General features: G+C 40.2%; 1 protein-coding gene across 9 annotated transcripts in view; it reads left to right on the forward strand.

Moving 5' to 3' along the window:
* LOC126267241 (uncharacterized) overlaps positions 1-14,779 on the forward strand; it is a 210,461-nt gene extending 195,682 nt beyond the window's left edge. For all 9 annotated transcript variants that reach the window (XM_049972226.1, XM_049972225.1, XM_049972228.1 and 6 more), the window contains 2 exons: positions 72-214; positions 14,549-14,779. In XM_049972226.1, the coding sequence (XP_049828183.1) occupies positions 72-214; positions 14,549-14,762 (357 nt within the window). In that variant the 3' untranslated portion in view covers positions 14,763-14,779. The remainder of the gene's footprint in view (positions 1-71; positions 215-14,548) is intronic.
* The last annotated feature ends 8,456 nt before the right edge of the window (positions 14,780-23,235 follow it).

The raw sequence follows: 23,235 nt of genomic DNA on the forward strand, positions 1-23,235 counted from the left end.
TAATAATAATAATTATAATTGATATTGATGTTGGACTGACTCGTCACTTAAAATTTTGTTCAATGTTGCAGGTCACAGTTATAGATTACACTTTATCGAGAATGTCGTATAGTGGCTGTTGCATTTTCAATGATCTGGCTGTGGACCCAGACCTCTTCACCTCACAAGGAGATTATCAGTTTGAAGTGTACCGCTTAATGCAAAATACAGTGAAGTTAGTATTCAGCGAATTTATCTCTCTCTTTCTCATTGTATCAGTAGAAATTTAATGCTATTAATTAGAATCGCGACATATCTGAGCTCTACCAACTTAGACTAGTAGAAAATACTGTATGTAATGCATCTAACATGCCAGTACGTAGCATGATTTCAAATTCACTCATTAGTTGTCTTTAGGTCAGTGTGTCATTTCTGCTTTAGTTACAGTGTCTCTTAGCTAACATGTTGTGACTAGTTTGTGACATTAAATATTTAATTGTGCTAGGACTTTTCATGTTAGTAAAGTTGTTTACTAAGTTCATTTACATTTTGGGTAAGTTACCAGAGAAGGAGACTGAGACTGACTGCGTGAACATCATGTAAATAAAGGTAAAGGTTGGAATGAACAAAATTTTGGGTGTATAATTTTCAATACGATAGGATCCGCAGCTGTGATAATATTTTGAATAATTTCTTGAAGCCTTCAGCTGCCATTTTCTTTATTTCATGTACAGTTGTACAATTTCGGCCTTAGGCCATTTTCAAGTATCTAAAATGGAAGTTTCATACTGTGGATTAGTGACACTTGTGCTTTTAATATAGAAACAAGTCATATCTGTAGATGTACTAGGCACATTATAACTTACTTTATGGATGATTTTTTTGGTAACAGATTGTCATATACGTCGTTGCTTGTATGACATCATATCATGCTCATAAATTAGTTCGGGTGTTAACGCTATTTTAGGAGCACGCTGCTTTTGAGCAGTTGTTGCAAAGCTCTTGTATGTAATGTACTTAACACTAAGAAGATAATAATTACCTGTTGCCAAAAAAAAATCATCCATAAAGTAAGTTTAATGCACATAGTATATCTACAGATATGACTTTGTTCATATATCAAAAACAAAAATGCTACTAATGTATCCACTGTATGAGACTTCTGTTTTAAATACTTGAAAATGGCCTAAGGCCAAAACTGTACAATCGTACAGAAAATGGCAGCTGAAGGCTTCAAGAAATCATTCAAAAAAATAATTTTGAGTGGTTGGAAATAATTATAATCAGGAATGCCAAAGTGCCTGAGGTAGTTTAAAATTGGGATGTGTTTTACAGATCTGAAAATTCACTGCAGAAAATTCGAAGAAATTGTTTAAAACACAGGGTGATTCAAAAAGAATACCACAACTTTAAAAATGTGTATTTAATGAAGGAAACATAATATAACCTTCCGTTATACATCATTACAAAGAGTATTTAAAAAGGTTTTTCTTTTTTTTTTTTTCACTCAAAAACAAGTTCAGAGATGTTCAATATGGCCCCCTCCAGACACTCCAGCAATATAAACCCGATACTCCAACTCGTTCGACACTCTCTGTAGCATATCAGGCGTAACAGTTTGGATAGCTGCTGTTATTTCTCGTTTCAAATCATCAATGGTGGCTGGGAGAGGTGGCCGAAACACCATATCCTTAACATACCCCCATAAGAAAAAATTGCAGGGGGTAAGATCAGGGCTCCTTGGAGGCCAGTGATGAAGTGCTCTGTCACGGGCTGCCTGGTGGCCGATCCATCGCCTCGGGTAGTTGACGTTCAGGTAGTTTCGGACAGATAAGTGCCAATGTGGACTCTCCATACAGTTGATTGTTCCTGGGCTGTGAACAAATGCTTGCTGGATTCATCACTCGTTCTCGGCCTACATTTTCATCACTCGTTCTCGGCCGTCCAGAACTTTTCCCTTTGCACAAACACCCATTCTCTGTAAACTGTTTATACCAACGTTTAATACACCACCTATCAGGAGGCTTAACACCATACTTCGTTCGAAATGCACGCTGAACAACTGTCGTTTCTGCCGTACTCAATAACAATAACACAAAAAACTTTCTGTTGAGCGGTCGCCATCTTAGCGTCAACTGACGCTGACGCCTAGTCAGCAGCGCCTCAAGCGAACAAATGTACAACTAAATGAAACTTTATAGCTCCCTTAATTCGCCGACAGATAGTGCTTAGCTCTGCCTTTTGTCGTTGCAGAGTTTTAAATTCCTAAAGTTGTGGTATTCTTTTTGAATCACCCTGTACAGCAAGACCAGTACTCTTATCATGTGTCACAATTATTAATACTATCAATAAAAAACTTAAAATACAAAAGAATACTAGTGACCTTTTGGAATTTTATGCCATTTTAAACAAATAAAATGCACCAATTATGAAGAACTTACAAGCAAATAATAAAATTGCATATAACATGCACACAGTTAGCACTGGGCAAGCAACGACAGCAATGTTGCTTAGGATTATAGTTCCAACATTTGGCTGGCCAAAAGGGGTGTTTGACGTTAATAAATATAACTTAAACAGGATATATATGCTCCGGGAAATGTGGGAAAAACCCGGGAATATTTTTATCCGAGAGAAAACCAGTAAAAAGCAGGAATTTTTTAGAGTTCCGGGAATTTTTCATTGATGTAGTCTTAAGTTCAATTTTTGTAATTTTGACTGTTGAGAACTGATAGTCTTACCAAAGAATTCTACTGTATTTCACTACTGCAGTGATCAAACGTAAACGACAGAATAAAACCAAAATAAAACTTAAGTTTTATTTTGGTTTTATTCTTAAGTTGCAAACGAAATGCGCCATTTACAACAAAACACAGCAGACAGAAATGCCTGCTAAAAGCAAAATGTCGGCTGCTTTAGGATGAAGATTATGGAGTACTTAATAACAGCAAATTGCTTCTGATGAGAGTGACGTCACAATTGTTCACATTAAGTTCATTTTGAACAGTTGTCAGAGAGATCATGTGCGTTAGCAGTTCTCCTGTTTGTGACTGCAATAATAGCAGGAGGCAGTCACGCCACCCACAAACACTTTTTTTTTTGCATACCCGAGCTGCCAGATTCGTGCATGCGAATAGCAGTATGGGTCGTAGTGGGAGAGGGATAGTGACCCGTGATTTTTCTGTTTCATTTATATTAACAGATTAATAGTTCAGTCGTCAAATGGCAACAAAACGGATTTCTGTGACTGCGAACTATCAAGTGAATTATTATACATTCACATATTTGCGGAAGGTTAAAATATGTTATTTGTTTCAGTTGTCTGATTTTCTTTCCATGTTTTTGGCAGTCAACCATTAATTGCCTTGCACAACAATGAAGTTATTTTTGTTGATTTGCTAAATAAATGTGGTTTTAATTAATCTTTTCTGCAGATGCAGTCTGTTTATAAGAAACTAAATGTTTCATTCCACACTATTGGCTAGGTTCACTAGATTTCAAGTGCCCGTGTTACTCTTCTGGCACGTATGGCATTATGCCATAATAAAGAACCAAACTTGAGACAATACAGTACTGGTACTATTAAAAAATTTGTATCCCAAAAAGCGCACTGGAAAGCTTAACGTCAGGTTGTGGCGTACTTCATTGTGAATCTGGATGTATGAACGTATCCTTTATGCCGAATGATGCATTTTAGTGTGGTTTCCAAAACTCCTATGATCTTGGAGTATCCCCTGATGTCCTATTTGTTTTATGAAGTCATGGAAGCTCTCTTAATGCTCTATGTGTACAAACATATAGGCTTCTTAAGACATCGTAGCTGCCCATGCACAGTAACACCTGCTGTTAGGCACACTCTGGCACCTGCTGAAACGAATCCATGGCTAAGAGGTCGCAGGAAAATATTGCAAATGGTTCTTTGAATAGCATTATTTTCAAAGTAAATTTCTTTTACAAAATATGAATTATGTTACGTGTGAGAATGTGCAATGAATTTCTTAAATCAGACTTTCATTTAAAATGTAACCCTTTGAGTACCAGCCACTTAGAATGATTTTGAGCTCAGAAGACAAAATATTGTCATTGTTTAAAAATTTTTACGTTTGTGTGATGTATCTTAAAGTGTAACACATGATAAAAATACCAATATTATTATGAAAGATTAGCTTTACTTGGGCTACATTACGTACATTAATTTAAACCATTAACTTTTCCTGTTTCTGTGTTTACACTACTTAAAGGTGATGTTGCTATTGGCTGAGTACATCACATGTCCTATGCTCTGAATATCTGCTGTCATTGGTTTGCAAAATCAGTGAGATGAGCTATGATTGGCTTACAAAAGCGCATTGCAATCTCTATTTCAACGCTTCGACAACTAACATGCTGTGTTTGGTGGAATTCAGTTTTATACTATCATAATATGAAAATATGCAATGTATTGTAATATGAAAATAGGCTGCTGCATGTCAAAGATCTTTCCAAAACTCATAACCCCCTCCCACTTTCCCCGTTGCTGACTTCGATTTTATAAAGTGCCAGGAAGTTCTACGCTGATGTACAAAAAATTTACCATTCAATGGATTGATATTTTTATGGCTCCAAATGAAAGTAGTGTTGCTTATCATGCACCCTCTGAGGGAGGGTGGGGGGTGAGACCAGTTGGAAGGAGTGCACCATCAAAGACGCTGCAATCATGGGGATTTTCTCGCAATGAGCCAATCATCATCTTCAAAGTCCATGTCTACGAAATGTAAATGGAAGGAAGCCCTTCCAGCTTCGCCATGATTCCTTGTGGTTTCAAGTGCTGAAGACGGTCGGTCCTTTGCAACGGTAAATCTGCTTCTTATTTAGAATGTAGTTGATGCAATTGCTGACCCTGTGAAGTTGCACTCTTGTTTGCACCATGACACTTTGCTTTTGGAGATTACTTCAGATTCTCAAGCACAACTACTGCTTGCCACCTTGCTTCCACACAGCTATCCAGTTCGTGTAGAGGCTCATAGAACTCTTGAATTCTTCCCATGGGGTTATTTACCCCAGGCTGCTCAATGGACCAACCAAGGCAGAAATCCAAATTTACCTCTCTGATCAGGATGTCATTGCTGTCAATCAGGTGATGAAAAAGGTACATTCCTCCTTAATGCCCACATGCCCTCTTTTTCTCACCTTTGACAGAGTGGTTTTTCTGTTCAAGGTCGAAGCAGGCTCTGAAGTTATCACAGTCTGACGAAACATTCTGATCCCAACACACTGCTACCAGTGTCATTGTTTCAATCATACTCCAATGTCTTCTCAACACCTGACCAAATGCATAAACTGTGATAGGAATGCACATGAGGGTGACTGCCCACCTCCTCCTCCCCTCCGTATCAACTGCAATGGTGACCATGCTGCCACCCCTCAAGATTTTCCCGTGTATCTCGGTGATCGAGCTGTCCAGGAAATCCGGGTAAAGGCAACAATGCCTTACTCGGTCGCTCGCAAGTTGATGGCTAGTCGCAAAGTTTGCGTTCTACCATCTAGCACCTACAGTACTGTTTCTGCTACATCGTGCTCCATGAAGGACATGGCCATGCAGACATGCAACCTCAAATTCAGCACTGTGGTTTGAAATTGCCCAGTGTCATGGTAGCATCATTGTGGTCACCTCATCCAGCTGTGCAACAATCCACCAACCCTTTGCCTCCTGGGTCAGTCATCTGCTACACAACCGGCAGGCTGGGAAGTACAGAAGGAATACTTCCGCAAAGACTTCGTGTGTCCCTCCAGCCAACAAATATGAGTCTACTGCTGCCAACTGGAAAGGCTCAAAGATGTCAAACGGTCTTATCCTTTGCAGACTTGGAGAGCCTTGTCGACAGTGCCATTATGTGATAACCTCACCCAGCAGACCTCTCCGTGTCGCTGGTGCTCAGAGAGAACACAGATGCCTCTCAGGGAGCAGGATCCTCCAGCCCGTGCGCTCCATAGCAGTCTGTCTTTGAACACTGGCTCTTGGCATTATCGAGGGGACACCCCTTCATTTGTTCCCTCCTCCCATTTTCTTGTAATGATTCCCCTTCAGTGGAATGTTTGTGGCCTTCTATCAGACAGAGAGGATTTACAGATACCTAGAATTGCAGCATCTGCTTCTTCTCTGCCCCAGGAAGCAAAATTGCGTCCTCACGATCGCTTTAAGCTCTCGCATTTCTTCCTGCTCCGTTTTGACCTTCCCACCAAGTATGGCATTCCATCTCATGGAGGAGTTATGCTGCTCATACAGATGATGATCATAATCAACTCAGCTCCCTGACTAACTGCCTTCAAGCTGTTGCAGTTGGCCTTTTCCTTCCTCACTTGACTTTTCCCCTTGTACCATTTACATCCGTCCATCATTCGATGTCACTAGGGCAGCCTTCCTGCTGCTTAGTGATGGTGATGGTGGCGCACCACCCCTTTGCGATTCCCCCAGGACCTTTTAGGGAGGTGCCCTCTTGACTGACCTTCTCAATAAAATTAACCTCCTGAGCCTAACAAGGGAGTGCTCACATTCCTTTCAGACTCTACGCACACCTTTTCCCATTTAAACCTATCCTTCTGCACTGCCCAGCTTGCCCATTGTCTAGAGTGGTCTGTTCTCTATTGACACATACTCGAGCAATGATTTCCCAAGTGCTATCCGTTAGATGACTCCTAACCCACCTACGCGGACGCCCAAAAGGCAGCTTACGCGTACGCCCTTCGATGAACATAATTTCCCCAGTTGTGATGACAAGGTAGAATATCTTAACGAATGTTATCCTTACAGAACATTCCATTCTTCACTCCTCCACTTTACCATGCCATTTTCCGGTCCCTTGGCGGATTGAGGCATGCTCCAATGCAATTCACACAGAGATGTGCTCTCTGCATTTTTTACAGTCATGGCAAACTGAATTTATCATAAACAGTTGCATGCACAGTGTAATTGCGTTCTTCGGAATTAGCAAAAAAGCTGGATTTCATTCACTAGTTCCACTCCCTCTTCTGTTGTATAGGTCATCTTCAGATGGTTCTCTGGGACCAAGATCCATTATCCAATTTCCAGCCTGACAGTAGGAGACGAAATCATAGTGAACCCTATTGGTGTCGCCAACGCCTTGGGCTGCCATTTTGCAGAGATTTTAATCTCCTCCCACTGTCACCCTGCTTTCCTCTATCGGAAATGAGCAGAGGAAACTCTGGCAATATCCTTCTCTTCTCAGAATTTTGAGTGCTACAATGCCGCCTTTACTACGAGGGACTAGATCATGCTCTCGCTTCATCCCGATCCTCCACCCCATGGCGAGACAATGTTCAAATTCAGATGTTGTAGGACCTTTGCCTTGTGGGCAAGCACTTTCTGCTTAATATATACAACCACATCTTGGCAGAGGGCACATTTCCCACATGCGGGCGTGAAGCCGCTGTCTTACCCATACCTAAGCCTGGTAAGGAATAACACCTTCCTTCTAGCTACTGCCCCTTGTCTCTCACGAGCTGTGCTTGCAAGGTGATGTAACTTATGATTCGTCCCCGGCTGGTATGAAGGCATGGGTCTCGCAATTTACTAACCACTTAACAGTGTGGATTTAGAGTGTGCTGTTCTGTAGTTGACCACCTTGTCACTTTGTCCACCCATGTGGTGAATGGTATTCTGTGGAAATCCCAGGCCGTTGCCGTATTTTTCAATTTGGAGGAAGCCTACGATACCTGCTGGAGGACTGGTATCCTCCGTACTCTCTACATGTGGGGCTTACATGGCCGCATGCCCAGTTTCCTTCAGGAATTTTTAAATGACCAAGTCTTCAAGGTTTGTATGGGTTCTGCCTTGTTGGACAGCATTTAACCTGGAAAATGGTGTGCCTTAGGCTTCTGTCCTGTGCACCACCCTCTTGCTATCGTCATTAACCCTTTAATGGCCTGTCTCCTGCCTGTTTCGTTGACAATTTTACCATCTGTTACAGTTCTACACAGACTTGTCTCGTTGAGCAGTGTCTTCAGCGATGTCTAGATTGTCTTCATTCATGGAACATCGAAAATGGCTTTCATTTTTCCACTGACAAGACCGTTCGCATGAATTTCTGGCGGTACAATGGATTTCTCCTACCATCTTTACTGTTGGGTCTGTTGCTCTTCCGTTCATTGAAACTACGAAATTCCTGGGGCTGAAGCTCGATAGGAAACTTTCTTGATCCTCCCATGTGTCTTAGGTGGCAGCTTGCTGTATGCGATCCGTCAATCTCCTACGTGTCCTCATTGATACTTTCTGGGGAGCAGATCAAACCACTCTCCTCTGTTTGTACCAGTTCCTTGTCCATTCAAAACTAAACTGTGAATGTTTTGTTTCTGTTACCACTATCCTGTTGTCATGACTTTCTCCTCAGCAGGTATGCATGCAATTAGTCTGCAATGTGTGGCTACTCATCCTTCAAGGACTCCTTTGATCACCAGTATGGGGTGCGCCCCTCTTCTGTGACCTCCTGGAGTTCGCTTTCGGCTCTTATTCCAGCGGCTTCACTTCACGCTATCTGCAACTTCCACAGTGGGTGTGAACCTTTCACCATCTTCGCTTCGTACAGTGGCCCATGTTGACCTTGGTCCTTCATTCGCTTCCTAAGCACACTCATCTAGCCTTGCTCTATCACCTTCAGTTCCACGCCCTTCGCACAGAACTTCGCGATGGTACCTTTGTGCACACTGATGCCTTCACCATTGGCACGGAGTTTTTTCAATATTGGCTTCCGCAACACTGCTCAGTATTTACAGCAGAGCCCTTCACCCTGTATCAAGCCACGCAGTATCTGACGACGCAGGCTTTCCAATGGCGTCATCTGCTCAGACTCCCTCAGTGCCCTTCAAAGCCTCTGTGCTGTACAGCATCCGTCCCTTAGTGCAACAGGTTCAGGAAAGCTGTCACTTGCTCACTCTTAATAGACACACTGTGTTGTTTATGTGGGTTCCTGGTCATGTCAGTCTGACAGGAAACGAGGCCGCTGCTGTTGCTGCCAAAGTTGCAGTCCTCTTACCTCAGCCCACTAGTTCTTACATTCCCTCTGATCTATGTTGCCGTCTGTTAGCAGGTGGTGTCTTTTTGGCATCACCACTTGTCTTACCTTAATCAGTCCAGGTTATTGAGCTTCTCCCAGTCCTCTCGCTTTGAGGATATAATTTTAGCTAGGTTGCCTATCGGGCACCGCCTTTTTAGCCATTGCCATTTTAGTGCTGCTTCCCCACCACTTTGCACTCATTGCGCCCAACCTTTAACAGTTTGCAATTTCCTGATGGAATGCCCTTTTTTAACCACTTACATTACAATTTATGGTTTTTGTCTTAAGTAATCGGCTGTTTTAGTCAATGAGGGGCCGGCTGTCGACCACATTTTACTTTTTATCCATCATAGCAGTATGGCAAAGGAAATTTATTTTTTACTTCAGTACCTCCATTCCTCTAGGGCACATTAATTCCTCTCTTTGGCTTGGTGTTCTACAGTTTTAACATGGGGGCATACGACCCGGGTTGTTTTTGTGCCCAACAAAACAAAACAAAACAAACAAACTGAATTTCTTCATGATAGAAGGTGATGTTTCAGGATGTGGAGATAGTCCATGAGCGTAAGCTTTCTATTACACTGACCCAGTGATCACATCAGTCCTTCTCATAACTAATACCTTGAGGGAATGTAGTTGGCCCTTGTAAGTTCCCTCATGAATTTTGTATTGCTATGGATGGAGTTTGAATGTTTCAGGAAATCTTGAAGATAATCAGCTCCAGACGGCCAAAAGAGCATGGAAGGGTATGATGAGCATCGGGAATTGAAATCGGTTGTAAATAGCATCGTGGTATCAATAATTCAATAATAGTTCAGTCTGGTTGGAGTCCAGGCAGATAGTACACAGTAGTGTTAAGACTTCTGCACCACTTGTTAGCAGCAGACACAGTGGCTGCGCCAAAGACGGAGATGGCGTGGAGTTTTACAGTTACTTATTGAACTTTCTTTACAATTTCTCCCTCATCATCGCTGCCCAGCCCTGCAGATGATTCCGCCTGGCTTATGCTGTGTAGATTCTCCGACAATGCGCGCTGCTGATCACACTCTGGAGCCTCAGGCCACCAGTGCTCAGCTGAAGCCAGGATACGCTGTGGTTGAGATGAACTCGGTACCCCAGTACAGGCACGCCCACAGAGCCGCGTCGCTGTTAGGTCAGCTGCTGACAACTGCTGCACCAGTGGCTGGGAAGCAGTCAGTCGTGAGGTCCCGTCAGGGACGAACAACGCACTGTGGGGCGGGTTGCCATGAAGTCCGTGCTTCAGTCCCCGGCGGCACCTGTGACAGAGACCGTGCTGCGGCTGGTCCTGCTGGAAGTTCTCGCTGTAGTCAGTCAGCCATGGTGCCGACCAAACTCGGTCCGACCTCCAGAGCTGAAGTTGATATCTGGCGGCAAACGGATGATTCCTGCAAGATGGAACAGACTTCCAGAATCATCACTAACGAAGATTGAACATTTGGACAGTGACCATGTCCGTCCTCGGATCCGAACTGCTACCTAATGGCTTCTGTCTGTTGCTGCCTGCGCCCCACTGTTTATATCCGGCAGGACGACGTTTTTTACCCTCGGTGGGAGCTTTTTGTTATTACTCTCGTAGTATATTGCAGTGTAACTTAGCTTGCTGGCCTCACTTACCCTTACTCAGCACTCTCCAGGCTTCGCTTGGCACTCGGTCTGTGTGCGTCCTTGCGTCAGTCTGTTTGTGTAGACCGCTGCTGTCAGCAAGGCTATCTGTGCCTGCCTACTTTGCAATGCTTCGGTTGCTGGCGTGCCTCTGTTTTGCCATTCTACACTGTGTGAAGCAATGCTTACTACATGTGGCCGCAACAGTAGCAAACTTCACACCTGAAGAAAACTAAGTTAATTGTTGAAATGTTGTGCATATGACGACTTGGCGGAACAACTGGTAGCACCCTATTAACCCTCTAACGGTAAGGTGAAGTTTCCTGACAAATGGTAAGGTTGGGTTGGATCAGACCCCACCCTCAAATATCGATTTTTCAGGGTAAAATAAAAAATAAATAATGGGAAAACGTTTTATCGTCAATTAAACACATATTTGCTATTACAGCAAGTTTTTTTTATTTTTTATAGTCAATAAGTAAGAATATAAAGTACTTTGGAAAAAAATAGGAACTTGATTACAAAAAAATACCCTAGTAGAAATATTCTCTATAAAATTATTGAAAACATAGTAAAAATTAATAGACTCAGTCATCAATTATGAACTTGAGTGCTTCAGAGATTCTAAGGGTAGGAACTAAATGTGAGACATCTCTTACTAATTTTAGAAAATAATTATAGTGTCAGCAGTTTTGTAATATAAAGTTGTCAATAATAAATGTCTTTGCACACATAATGTATTAGGAACAAATAATGAATGTATAATGTTATCTTGGAAATGATCACATACAGTCCTGAAAATACATATTTGGCACAATGTATCACATCTCAGTTTCTTTACAGCCAGGGCATGTAATAACTTTATGCTCCCCATATATAGAATGATTACACTTAACTACAAAAAGCATTCCCCTTCCTATCTTTTGATCTGTCACAAAAATCACATTATCTTTTCTTTAGTGGCTGTGCTTGGGAAGCCTTGGCTAATTCAATTGGTTCTTTTTCTAAAAGTTTTCAGATAGACGGATGGAGCTCCACGGGGAAGATGTGTGTTATTCAACCTCTTTTCCATAGGAGGTTTTGTCAAAAAGAGCGCAAGATTTTTGAGAAATTATATTCTCGTGTCATTTGGAAAGCTGTCCATTTTTCTATTGCTATTATAAATGATAAAACTGAAACTTCCTGGAAGATTAAAACTGTGTGCCCGACCGAGGCTCGAACTCGGGACCTTTGCCTTTCGCGGGCAAGTGCTCTACCATCTGAGCTACTGAAGCACGACTCACGCCCGGTACTCACAGCTTTACTTCTGCCAGCTGTGAGTACCGGGCGTGAGTCGTGCTTCGGTAGCTCAGATGGTAGAGCACTTGCCTGCGAAAGGCAAAGGTCCCGAGTTCGAGTCTGGGTCGGGCACACAGTTTTAATCTGCCAGGAAGTTTCATGTCAGCGAACACTCCGCTGCAGAGTGAAAATCTCATTCTGGAATGATAAAACTATTTCTAGCAGCGATGTCTAAAATAGCATAAAAGTACTGCGTGGGCCATCTTCTCAATTTTCTTTTTGTGGTCCTACTGTGGCAAAGCATATCTAATACATCGACCCCTCCTTTAGCTAGATTGTAGAATTCCACAATTTCAGGCTTATTTGATTTCTCATTTGTCACCAGAGAAGTGTATAGACAATATCAGTAAACCTTTTTATTTTTCTTTGGGGTAAATGACACCAAGTTTTGTCGTCCTGATACATAAATGTTGAAGAGCCTACTGGAGCGGAAAGCAGCATTGATTGTGGTATTTACGGTTTGTTCCTCCTCAGTGTACCTACAACTGTGAGTTTCTTTTGGAGGAGGGTGTCGGTCACCTCCAGTGAGGAGAACCAATGGTCTGCTGTAATGTTTCTGTTAGAACCCCTGATAGATTCCGTCAGGCACAAAACATACTGGGCAGGTGAAGGCAAATCTCCAGGTCTCCTCTTTATTCTTTTGTCCTTGCCAGTGTATGGAATGCCACGCGAAAAGTAGAATGTCCTTGCGTCGCATAGTGACATTATTTTCAACCCATATTTGTCGGGTTTTGATGGTATATACGTTTTGAATGGACAGGCACCCCGAAAACTCAGTATACTCTCATCTACTGTGACATATTCAGATGGACTATAATGTTTTTCACTGTTAGATTCAAAGATGTCCCACACTTCTCTGAAAGCCGCAAATTTGTCGTTAATTTTTCTGGCCTCTGGTGGCTTTATCATCGAAGCGGAGGTTTTCTAGAAGAAATACAAACCTTTTCTTGCACGTAGTGAATGGAATACCGGAGGTCCATAGGTTGCTGAGAACATATCGTCTACACTGAGCATAGAATTTTTTAGCACACCACTCCTATAATTTCAATGCTCTCCGTTGGTGAATGAAACCACTGGACCGTATTGTACTTTTGCCTAGATTTCTCGATTTCAAGATTTGTGTACAAAACCATTTTTTCTATAAATTTCAAATCTATAAATAATAAAAATATTTCCAATTAACTAGTGCCCCCCCCCCCCTCCTCTTGCTTCCCCACGTTGATGCTAGTGTCCTAGAAAATTTTGAATGGATGGGTTTGTTGGTCCATATTGTCTCTTAAGTCTTTACCTAGCTCAAAATTTCTCTCGTTATCTACATCTGACTGAGAATTATTAAACTCGACTGCTCCTGCCGCACAATGAAGTAAATCATCAGTATTAGATAATACATCATCCTCAGTTTCTGAACAGTTTTCCGCATCTATATTGTCGCCATCCTCTGACTCAGCCTCCTGTCGGGGAAACTCGTTGTATATCTCCTCAGGAGTTCTAAGGAGTTGATGTGTCACTTCAGTAAGGTACTAGAAGAGAGAACAAAACTTTGATGTAATATAAACATCAATATGGGGTTGAATACTCCCCGCAAAAGAAACTAATAAGTGTGATGTAATCAGTAAGGTGGGGTCGGATCCAACCTGAGTGCGGGTAATGTAGGTTTTGGATAGAGAGGGTAGCTGCATGGTAAAATAAAAAATAAATAATGGGAAAAAGACTGATGTGGCCTTGGCGTTCTCGGGACGACTGGCTGGTAGGGTAGCTGGAACCACAGTGCTCTCGGAAAAGGGAGTGGGGAGTTATAAACAAAACAGACTCGCTGGGGTCGGATCCAATCCGAACCTAACCGTTAGAGGGTTAATAGAATGCAGGAGACACCTAATTACCTTACTCTTAGAGGGTTAATAGAATGCAGGAGATATTCAATTTCTTATTGAAATGACAAAACTTGTGTGGGGACAAAAAAAATGATGTAGATGTCCGTTATGTAGTCCTTACCCAAGAGTTTAAAAATCAGGCAACAGAAAGTTCATTGAAACTATTATCCAGAAGCAGTAGAACTGACGTAAACAGGGAAGAACATAATGATAAAAGTACCTTTTACAGAAGCTACAATAGGCACGAATACCAGTGGGTCAGTCATGTAATGAGATTGAAGACAGAATGGAGAAACCCTCATTTAATATAACATTTAGAAAATGTTTGCTTTTCACCATATTACAAAGTTATTTTAATATTATTTGTAACTTCATACTTAAACGTCACACATATATTCTGAAAAGTTAAGATAACACTGTAAAAGTCAACCAGTGGTACAGTTAACAGCTAGAACTTATCTAATAAGTATGAAAAATAAAGTGTAAAGAACAGTAATTGGTTCACTAAAGTATTGTTATGTTAAGAAATGTGTGGATTTTTTTATTTAGAAGTATGCTCCCACTGTGCATCTTCTCAAGTTATTCTCTAATGTGACTCATCTAATTTTCAGCTAGTCAACTTTTTATGTGCTTATAATTGTTCTATTGTTTGTTTAACTGACATGTCATTTCTTGTGTGTGTTTCAGAAATGAATGGAGAAATTTCAGGCCCTACACAAATATTCTTTGGTTGCACTACACCTTGGGCAAAATGTTGCAAGGTGTCCATTACAAAAACATCTCCACGAAGATTCACAAGAAATTTAGAACAAAGCTAGCTAACTGTTATAATGATGTACTGAAGTATAATAGTGCTCATGATTTAGTTACTAGCGGGAATTTACTGGAAATGATTAAATAATATCTTCCAAAGATGAATATTTCTGTTGAAGTGGTCATACACAGCTGAAGTCTCTTTGTACAGAATGTAAAATAGTGTTAGCGTCTGATTTTCTATTGTTACAAAGTGCAAGGAAAAAAAGAAAATACTAACAGAGATTGACATTGCCTTCTGAGGCACAATGAATAAACCAGCTATTCTTTAGAAATTGGCACCAAAATCAATTGCATATGGCAAGCATTGTATGCTCAAAATTGTATGTTTTTTGTCACATCCTGTAAGTTTTTCACCTGGTATTCTGCTTTTGGGGGAAAGTATCTTCCGAACATGAGTCAAATAACGTTCCACTAAACATGGCAGTAATTAACTTCTGATTGCTTCATTTTTATTTATAATTGATGTTCCATGTGAGGTGATCAGCATTGTCATTAGTAAAAAGTGGACAACTACATTGATAGGCAACATATCACAAAGTTCTCAAGTGGTGGTCACAATTTCCTAAAGGCCAGGGGATTCACATTTTACACAATCCGTCGTCAATTGACTGGTATTAACACACCGTTTTTGTTGCATTTTTATGTTTTGACCAGAGACTTTCTCAAAGTAAAAGTACACTTGCTTGCATAGTGAAAGCTAATCTGTGATTGTTTGATAGCAACACTGATATTGACAGTTTGACTGACTTTTAATGAGGTGTTAATGTTCTGGTAGCTAGAAGGAACTCACTACATGCTGTATGCCACACAACTATTTATAGAACTACTAATATGAAAACTCATAAAATGTTCAATTAGATACTGTATTTTTAATGTTAATATAAAAGATTGCAAAACAAGCAAGTTCATTTAACCAAGAGCTGTATAAATAGAAAATATGGGAATGCCCACATGCTGCCAAGGCTTGTTTGATTAAGCTGCAGAAGTTTCGCAGTAAGCCATTACACAGCCTCCACAGAGTCTGAATCTCTCTCCGAGCAATTTCCATGTTTTTGGGCCCCCTGAAATAAAGACGTTCACGGCCATTGATTTGCATCGAATGAAAAGGTGAAAAGGTGCTTGCTGCCTGCCTGGGTACAATCATGATTCCATAGGCATCCACAGACATTTTTAGCATGAAGGCATAGACAGTCTTTTCTCAGTGGGATAGTTGTATTAACAATTGTGGCTATTAATTTTTAAATAATAAACAGTTTCGCCAAACTTCCTTTCTATCTTTCTCGTTTCCATTTGACTACCCTCCACAATAGCAGATACTTTACCAAGAATGCCTGTGGGAAGGATAGAAGGAGATCGTCCTTAAATTAAGTTTTGAATTTGGATTACTGATGTCCCTTTTAATGTCAGTTTTTAATTCATTTCAGTATTAATTTTGGCCTGTTGTCACCAGCCTGAAAAATAACTTAATGTTACCAGCAAGGATCTTTGACAGTACAAGATGGGACTTTTTTTCCTCTCACCAATATTTCCCCTCTGAAAAATAGGTTAAAATCTTCATATGTTTGGGTTTATACATTTCCAAATATTGCATAAACATTTGAAATGAACTGTGGCCCATTGCATGATGATAATGATGATGAATCATCTTACGAATGTAGTCCTTTTCTAATTTGCTATTATTGTTCTAGTCCTGTAATGACCATAACTTTCATGTAAATAATCGGTAAGTTTGTCAAAATTCTGTTCAGGGAAACACAACTCCATTCCCGGTGAAAGATTTTGTTCTGAATAATAACCCTTTGTGAATAACCTAACCTGTAAACCATGGAAACTCCAGGTAGGAATATCAACACTGTAGAGAATGATAGGTTGCTACTTACTGTATAGAAGACACATTAAACAACAAACAAGCTGTCTGCAGCTTAATGTGTGTTCTCTGTGGTAAATAGCAGTATATCTTTTCCTACATTGTTAATATAATACTGCTTTAGTTTTGAAAGATAGGAGTAGTTAATAATAAACGTGAATTGTATGAAATAGTAAAGAGGTACAGCAAGAGTAGTATGCTGTTTCTACTTTTTTCCCACAGTTGTTCTTGTGTTAATTATTGGTTATAACTTTAATGTGATCAGATAAGCTGTGTTTGGGCCCTCTGAAACCTATCACACCCTTGTCAATAACTTATTAAATATCACGGTTTCTTGTAATTTTTCCATTACATCGGAATTACCTTCTTCACTGTTAATATCAAAGTATTATGTAGGTGATGCCCTTCACATTTTTGCACTTACCAAGTAGGGATTAATTTCGATACCTAACTCTGTCCAATGTTATGTCACTGTCACTTTCCTTATCAACCACTGGTTTTCTCAATAGTTAGGACACAATCAAATTTAAACAGGAAAGGAGAATAGGGGGAAAAGGCTAGTGGCTCCATTGGTGGGATAGAAGGTTATGTAATGCTGGAGCTAGAACGGTAGCTGCAAGAACCTTCTAATCTTATTCTTTAAAACACACACACACACATTGGTGCCAATATTTATCTTTGTGCCTGCAAAGCATGCCTGTGTAGCGCTACCTATATTAGACAGTAGAAGTTAGTTGTGGTGGCACCTACCAACATTTTTCAGAACTCCCGCTTACTTTGTACTCGATTCTAAGCTGCAGGCAGTTTTTTGGATTACAAAAACTGGAAAAAAAGTGCGGCTCAGATTCGAGTAAATATTGTATTTCATCATGCACTTTCCATTGTTTTAAAAATCATCAGAACACTCAAGTTTTTTCGAGCTGTGAATCATTTTGTAGGCCTATGCTACCATATTTAACACTTAAAACACTGTGTATACATAGTTCAGTCCCACGTCATTGACTTCAAAACTTGTGGTAGTTCTTTTCACGATGCCACTTTTTCCAAGGATCCCTTTCACCTCCTTTGACTACTACTTTTGGTTTGTCACTTAAAAGGTGGAGGGACTGATGGACCTTGCAGTTTAGTCCCTTTCACTGCAAACCAACCAATCTAAACTAAATCTGGGGCACCACATGTAAGTTGGCTTGCCAGGTACTCTTGCTTATGGCAGCTTCACTGTTACTCAATGAAGAAGATACACCTGTTGTGAAAGTATCTTATGAACATATGTAAAATAATGTACACCACACTGCAGTAATTAACAATCACTCCATTTTTATTTGTAATCAGTGTTCCTTGTCTGATGACTAGCTTTTTCACTAGTAACAGGATAAACACTTGTACCAGGTAGGCAAACTACATTCACAGTCAAAGTTCTCAAGTTGCACATGAACACAGTAATGTTTGCAATTTCTTGTAGATGAGTGGCTGTACATTTTACACAATCTGTCACTGCCTTACTAATACAGGAAAATCTGGGAAAAACCTGGGAATTTTTTCATCTGGGCGAAAACCGAAGAAAACCCGTGAATTATTAGGAATTCCGGGAATTTTTCAGGTTTTTAATGTTCAGTTAAATATTTGTAATTTTGACTGGCAAGAACTGATACTCTAACAAAGAATATTACTGTATCCCGCTACTGCAGAATAATACTGCAGCAATAAAACAAACGAGAGAAAACTATAAAAAAATAAAACTTCAGTTGCATAGGAAATGCACCATTTACAACTACAAAACACCATGCACACACCCAAGTTTGTCAACTGCAAAATGTGTTGAAGGCCTTACAACAAAGACTGTGCAGTACTTCGTAACGGCAAGCTGCTTCCTATGAGTGTGACATGACAACTGTTTAAATTATGTTCGTTTGAGCAGTTGCCAGTGGGCTCATGCGCATGTACAGTTCAGTCACATGGGAGCAGTACCTTCTCCCACTTCTGTGGTTACTTGAAGCCAGTAACCGCAAAAAATTTTCTGGGGTGCCGAAGCTGCCAGATTCGTGCATGCGCAGAGTTGTACTGGGGACGCGGGTAATCTCCATGTGACCCTTGTTTTCATTTACTGATTTTGCTGTTTCCTCATTGTGTACAGCTCCCATATCAAATGAAAACAGGACGGGTTCTGTGGCCGGGAGTGATCAACTGAATTAAAGTATATTTACGTAATTACAGAAGGCTGAAATATATTATTAGTTTGTTTTCTGATTTTCTTTCATTTCTACATTTTTGGCAGTCAAGCAATAATCACCTTATAGAACAATGAAGTTATTTTGTCAGTTTGCTAGAGGAATTTGGATTTCATTACTTTTTTCCACTGAGGCAGTCAGTTTATTTGAAGCAAAGCATTTCATTACCCAGTGTAGGCTAGTTCCAATTGTTCGCTGAATTTTAAGTACACATTTTCATCTTCTGGTACATATGGCATTTTGCCATAATAAAAGAACCAAAGAGATAGTACAGTACCGGAACTCTGGTAAAATATACATCCCGAAAACCACACTGGAAAGCTTAATATCAGTTCGGGGCCCACTGTATTGTGAAATGAATGTGCACCTCAAGTGTTGGAACTATACATTTTAGTATGGTTTACGAACTTCTGATGCTCTTGCAGTATCCCCTGACGTCCTGTTTCTTTTATGACTTAAGTTATCTTAATGCAAAATGTACGAACATACGGGCTTCATAAGCTATCGTAGCAGTGCAATTGCAGTAATGCCCGTTTTCTGGCAAACACTGCCAACTGTTGAAATGAACCTATTTCTAACAAGTCTCAGGAAAATATTGTGAATGGTGTTTCGAAATGTGTTACTTCCAAAGATGAATTATGTTATGTGTGATGAATTTTGTAACTCACATAACGTTTGACTCTCATTTATGACTTAACAATTTGAGGACCAGCCACTTAGAACAATTTCGAGACCAGATATTTATGTAAAAATTTTAAATTTTCCTAGCGTATTTGTGTGATGTATCTTACTGTAACACAAACATAAACAATATTACATGTGAAAGCTTAGATTCTCTTGTAGCTTATTAATGTTAGAAGTCAATATAATAAGTAAAAGCTTAGCTTTTCTTGTATCTACATTGTGTATATTAATTTAAACTATTAACTTTTCCCATTTGTGTGTTTTCACTACTGAACAGTGATGTTGCTATTGGCTGTCCTATGCTCTGAATATATGCTGTCATCGGCTGGCAAGATCATGTGACAAGAGCTATGATCTGCTTACAAAAGGGCACAATCTTGATCTCAATGCTTTGGAAACTAACATGCTGTGTGTGGTGGAATTCGAATTTACACTTTCATAATTATGCAGCATATCATAGTATGAAAATATGCAACTTACATGTAACTGCACATCATCAAAGATATTTCAAAGACTTTTCTTCTTCTGGATTTTGTTTTCAAAAGTGATGATGGGAAGTTCTACGCCGATGGTGTGTAAAATGTTAACCACTCAAAAGATTGACAAGTTTTACAGTTCCGTGGGAAAGTATACTGACACTTAACACGGAAAAAATGTATTTTCACCCTGGGAAAAGTGTATTTTTAACCGGGAAATCTGAGATTTTTTTTTCCCTTGTCTGTGTATACACCCTGTAACAATAACGTATGACTTTCACATTTTGATGTTAAAAACACAATCTACCTCAAATTAAAAATACACTTTAACCAACCACATGATGTTTGCATAATGAAAACTATTCTGTGAATGACTGACAATAACACATCCTCAGGGGCTCAGCAGTCATGTGCTGAATACGGGTTTGGTGACTCTGGGACTGCTGAGCTGTTGAATGGTAAGTGCTGCCAATCCACTGTCACCATAGGCTCTAGGCACGGTGATGAAACGTTGTGTTCCACAGGGAATGGGGATCTTGCCTTCAAACAATTTGGATTGTAAGGATGGTAAAAACCTCAACCCTCAATGTTTGCTGTGCATGAGTGAGATGAACAATTGTTGAAGTGGAATAGCATTAGCTGGCAACCCAAAGGAAAAGGAAATATCGTGGTTGTATAAGGCTTACCTAGGCCTGCGGGGTTCTATCTACGTGGACCCCCCCACCTAGCTGCTCATGGGACAAAGATAGAGCCCTCAAAATTTTCTCCTCCACCTCCCAGCAGTATGAGTGGGCTGCTGGTTGGTATCAACACTCACTCTAACATGAGAGCTCATCTTGCCAGTCATGCAGCTACAGCAATTGTTAGGAGTTCCAATGTGTATGGTAACAGAACACATGCTGGTAGTCAGAATGTTTTATTAATAATTCTCAGAAAGAGGACAGTTTTGAGAAAGTTCCATCTTTCTGCATCAAAGGTGATTGTGAAATGGTTCACTTTTGGTTGAAACTTGTAATTACCAACAAGCAATGAATCTTCAGAAAGCTAAATACCTTGGGAAATATGCCATCAGAATTAAGCTACACAAGACATTGAACTAGAGCAAAGATGTTTGTGTCATGTAGAAATCTATAACATATTTTCAAAGAAGGTGGAAGTTAATCGCTTCTGTAAGGTTTTGTGAATGTACAAAATATCGTGGATAAGTATCTGGTAAAATCTGACTCCCAGAGCGTATCAAGGCAGGTTCCCGCCACTTGAGCGTGCAACCCTATCTCACCATCTCAATGTGCTGTTTTTATCCTTTGAGTGCTGCACCAGCAAGTGCGGCTGGCCGTATCAAGCCTGCCCTTGGGGCCGCCTAATCCGTGTACCTGCACTGGGAGCCACTTCCGCTAATAGTTGTACGCACCTGAGCCCTCCAGTCGGCCGTCCTCGCCCTGGGCTGAGTATTTCTGGAACCACGGCGGTCGTGACAGTCTCGCAGTTAGTGTGATCGCCGATGTTACAAATAAACGCGGGACATCTGGGTACTTATTCCGTAGCTTTGAATCTGGAGTTGAATTTCTTGACAGACCTAATGTACACTGAAACTGCTTACGCTGCTAACACGTAACTCCTCATCCTCATCAAAGGCTTTCTTTCATTTGCAATTAGTTCTTGAGAATCATCATAAGGTCTCAGAATACATCTGTGTTTTATTTGCCATACTGATATTTAATTATTAGATTTTTGTATGCAACTTACGATGTAAACACTGTAGTATCCATAACAAACAAATGTTGTTCTTCTAAACTAGCGCAATAACTTGCCCGCAAACAACCTTCGAGGGAAGCGTCTGGATGCAGAGACACTTTTCAAGCTAAACACTATATTTTGAGAGCATTAACCCAATAAATTGTCCCCAAGGGAACTTCAAAATTAAAAATTCAACATATCTGAATTCTTTTTATATGGGGCGCAATTGTTATTGTACAGTAGAAATAAACAGTGGTTTATAAATTTTGTTTAATAATTAGATAAGGAAATACTCAAGTTTGTAAACTACCTAATTAAAACATTACCTTCAATTCCTAATGACCTTTTGTGCTTCAGAAACGGACAGGTGTGTGCAACTGACAAACGGTGTGCTGAGGTGCCCCTTCCATGTGTAGGCCTAGATTTTTTTCACAAAAAATAGGATAGCAATCCATTACTGAATATTACTAGAAAATTGTAGCCTGGGTTGCGGTAAAGATATTTATTTAAGCGGTGACTAGTTTCAGGCGAAGCCCATTTTCAAACAACCATGTCAAAAGGAATGTGACAAACTAATCATAGCTGTTACTAAAACCATAGAATATCAACAGGTATCCATCTTCTGTGGTTTTATTAACAGCTATAATGTGGTTGTCTGTTTTACATGGTGGTTTGAAACTAATCGCTACTTAAATAAATACCTTTTACCACAACCCAGGCTACAATTTTGTAGTAATAATAATGCTAGAATTTTTTGTTCAATTAATGATATTTGCAATAAGTTAAATGTTTAACTGCTAGCTACCAAGAAGTTATGGAAGAATCCATAAATTTGCATCAAGTTTTTATTTTTGCACCTTCTAAACGGACATTTGAAGCATCCAGTCTGTGTTTGTCAGCACAGACTGGATGTTTCACATCTTAAGGTGATTGTCAACAAAGTAATTCATCTGGAGAGGAACTTTTGTAATTATTTTTAATTTTTAAGTAATTTTTTTCAGAAGTAAGGGCTTCAGTTCTTCTTCCAGCTGTAGCAGCTTGCCTAAATTTCTTCTTTGTGTGGTATGTTTCAAAACATGGGTCAATGCACAAAGGTACAATTCATGTTTTGCATTCATAATTCGTTTCTCGGCGCACATTCTGTTTCGAGCAGACTGCACATCTACGTGATAGTCTGCTTTTCTTGGACTGGTCACTTGGAATGACGTGTGGAAAGTGCCTCCCAGTAAAGCGGAGAGGATTCTCATCAGATCGTCTTCCTTTCCAATCTCTTCCCTGTTCTGTAGCAAATTTGCCCACAAGTTCTCATACCAGACATAAATGAACATCTGATAATGAAATTTTGCTCCCTGCCACTAATCTGTGAAGAGTGCGAGCATTCAGAACACAAAGGTCCACAGCATGGGGAAAAGAACTTTTTGTACCGTTAAACAGATTTACGCAACAGAGCTTAATAGTATATCGGAGTGGACTACTGCTCCCATATGTGCACTGTAATCAACAACACATTGCGGCTTCCTTACTTTTTCTCCAGTCGTCCTGCTTCTTTCCCATGTCTCGTATTTC

The sequence above is a fragment of the Schistocerca gregaria genome, chromosome 4 (assembly GCF_023897955.1).
Source record: "Schistocerca gregaria isolate iqSchGreg1 chromosome 4, iqSchGreg1.2, whole genome shotgun sequence".
Classification (NCBI taxonomy): Eukaryota; Metazoa; Arthropoda; class Insecta; order Orthoptera; family Acrididae; genus Schistocerca; species Schistocerca gregaria.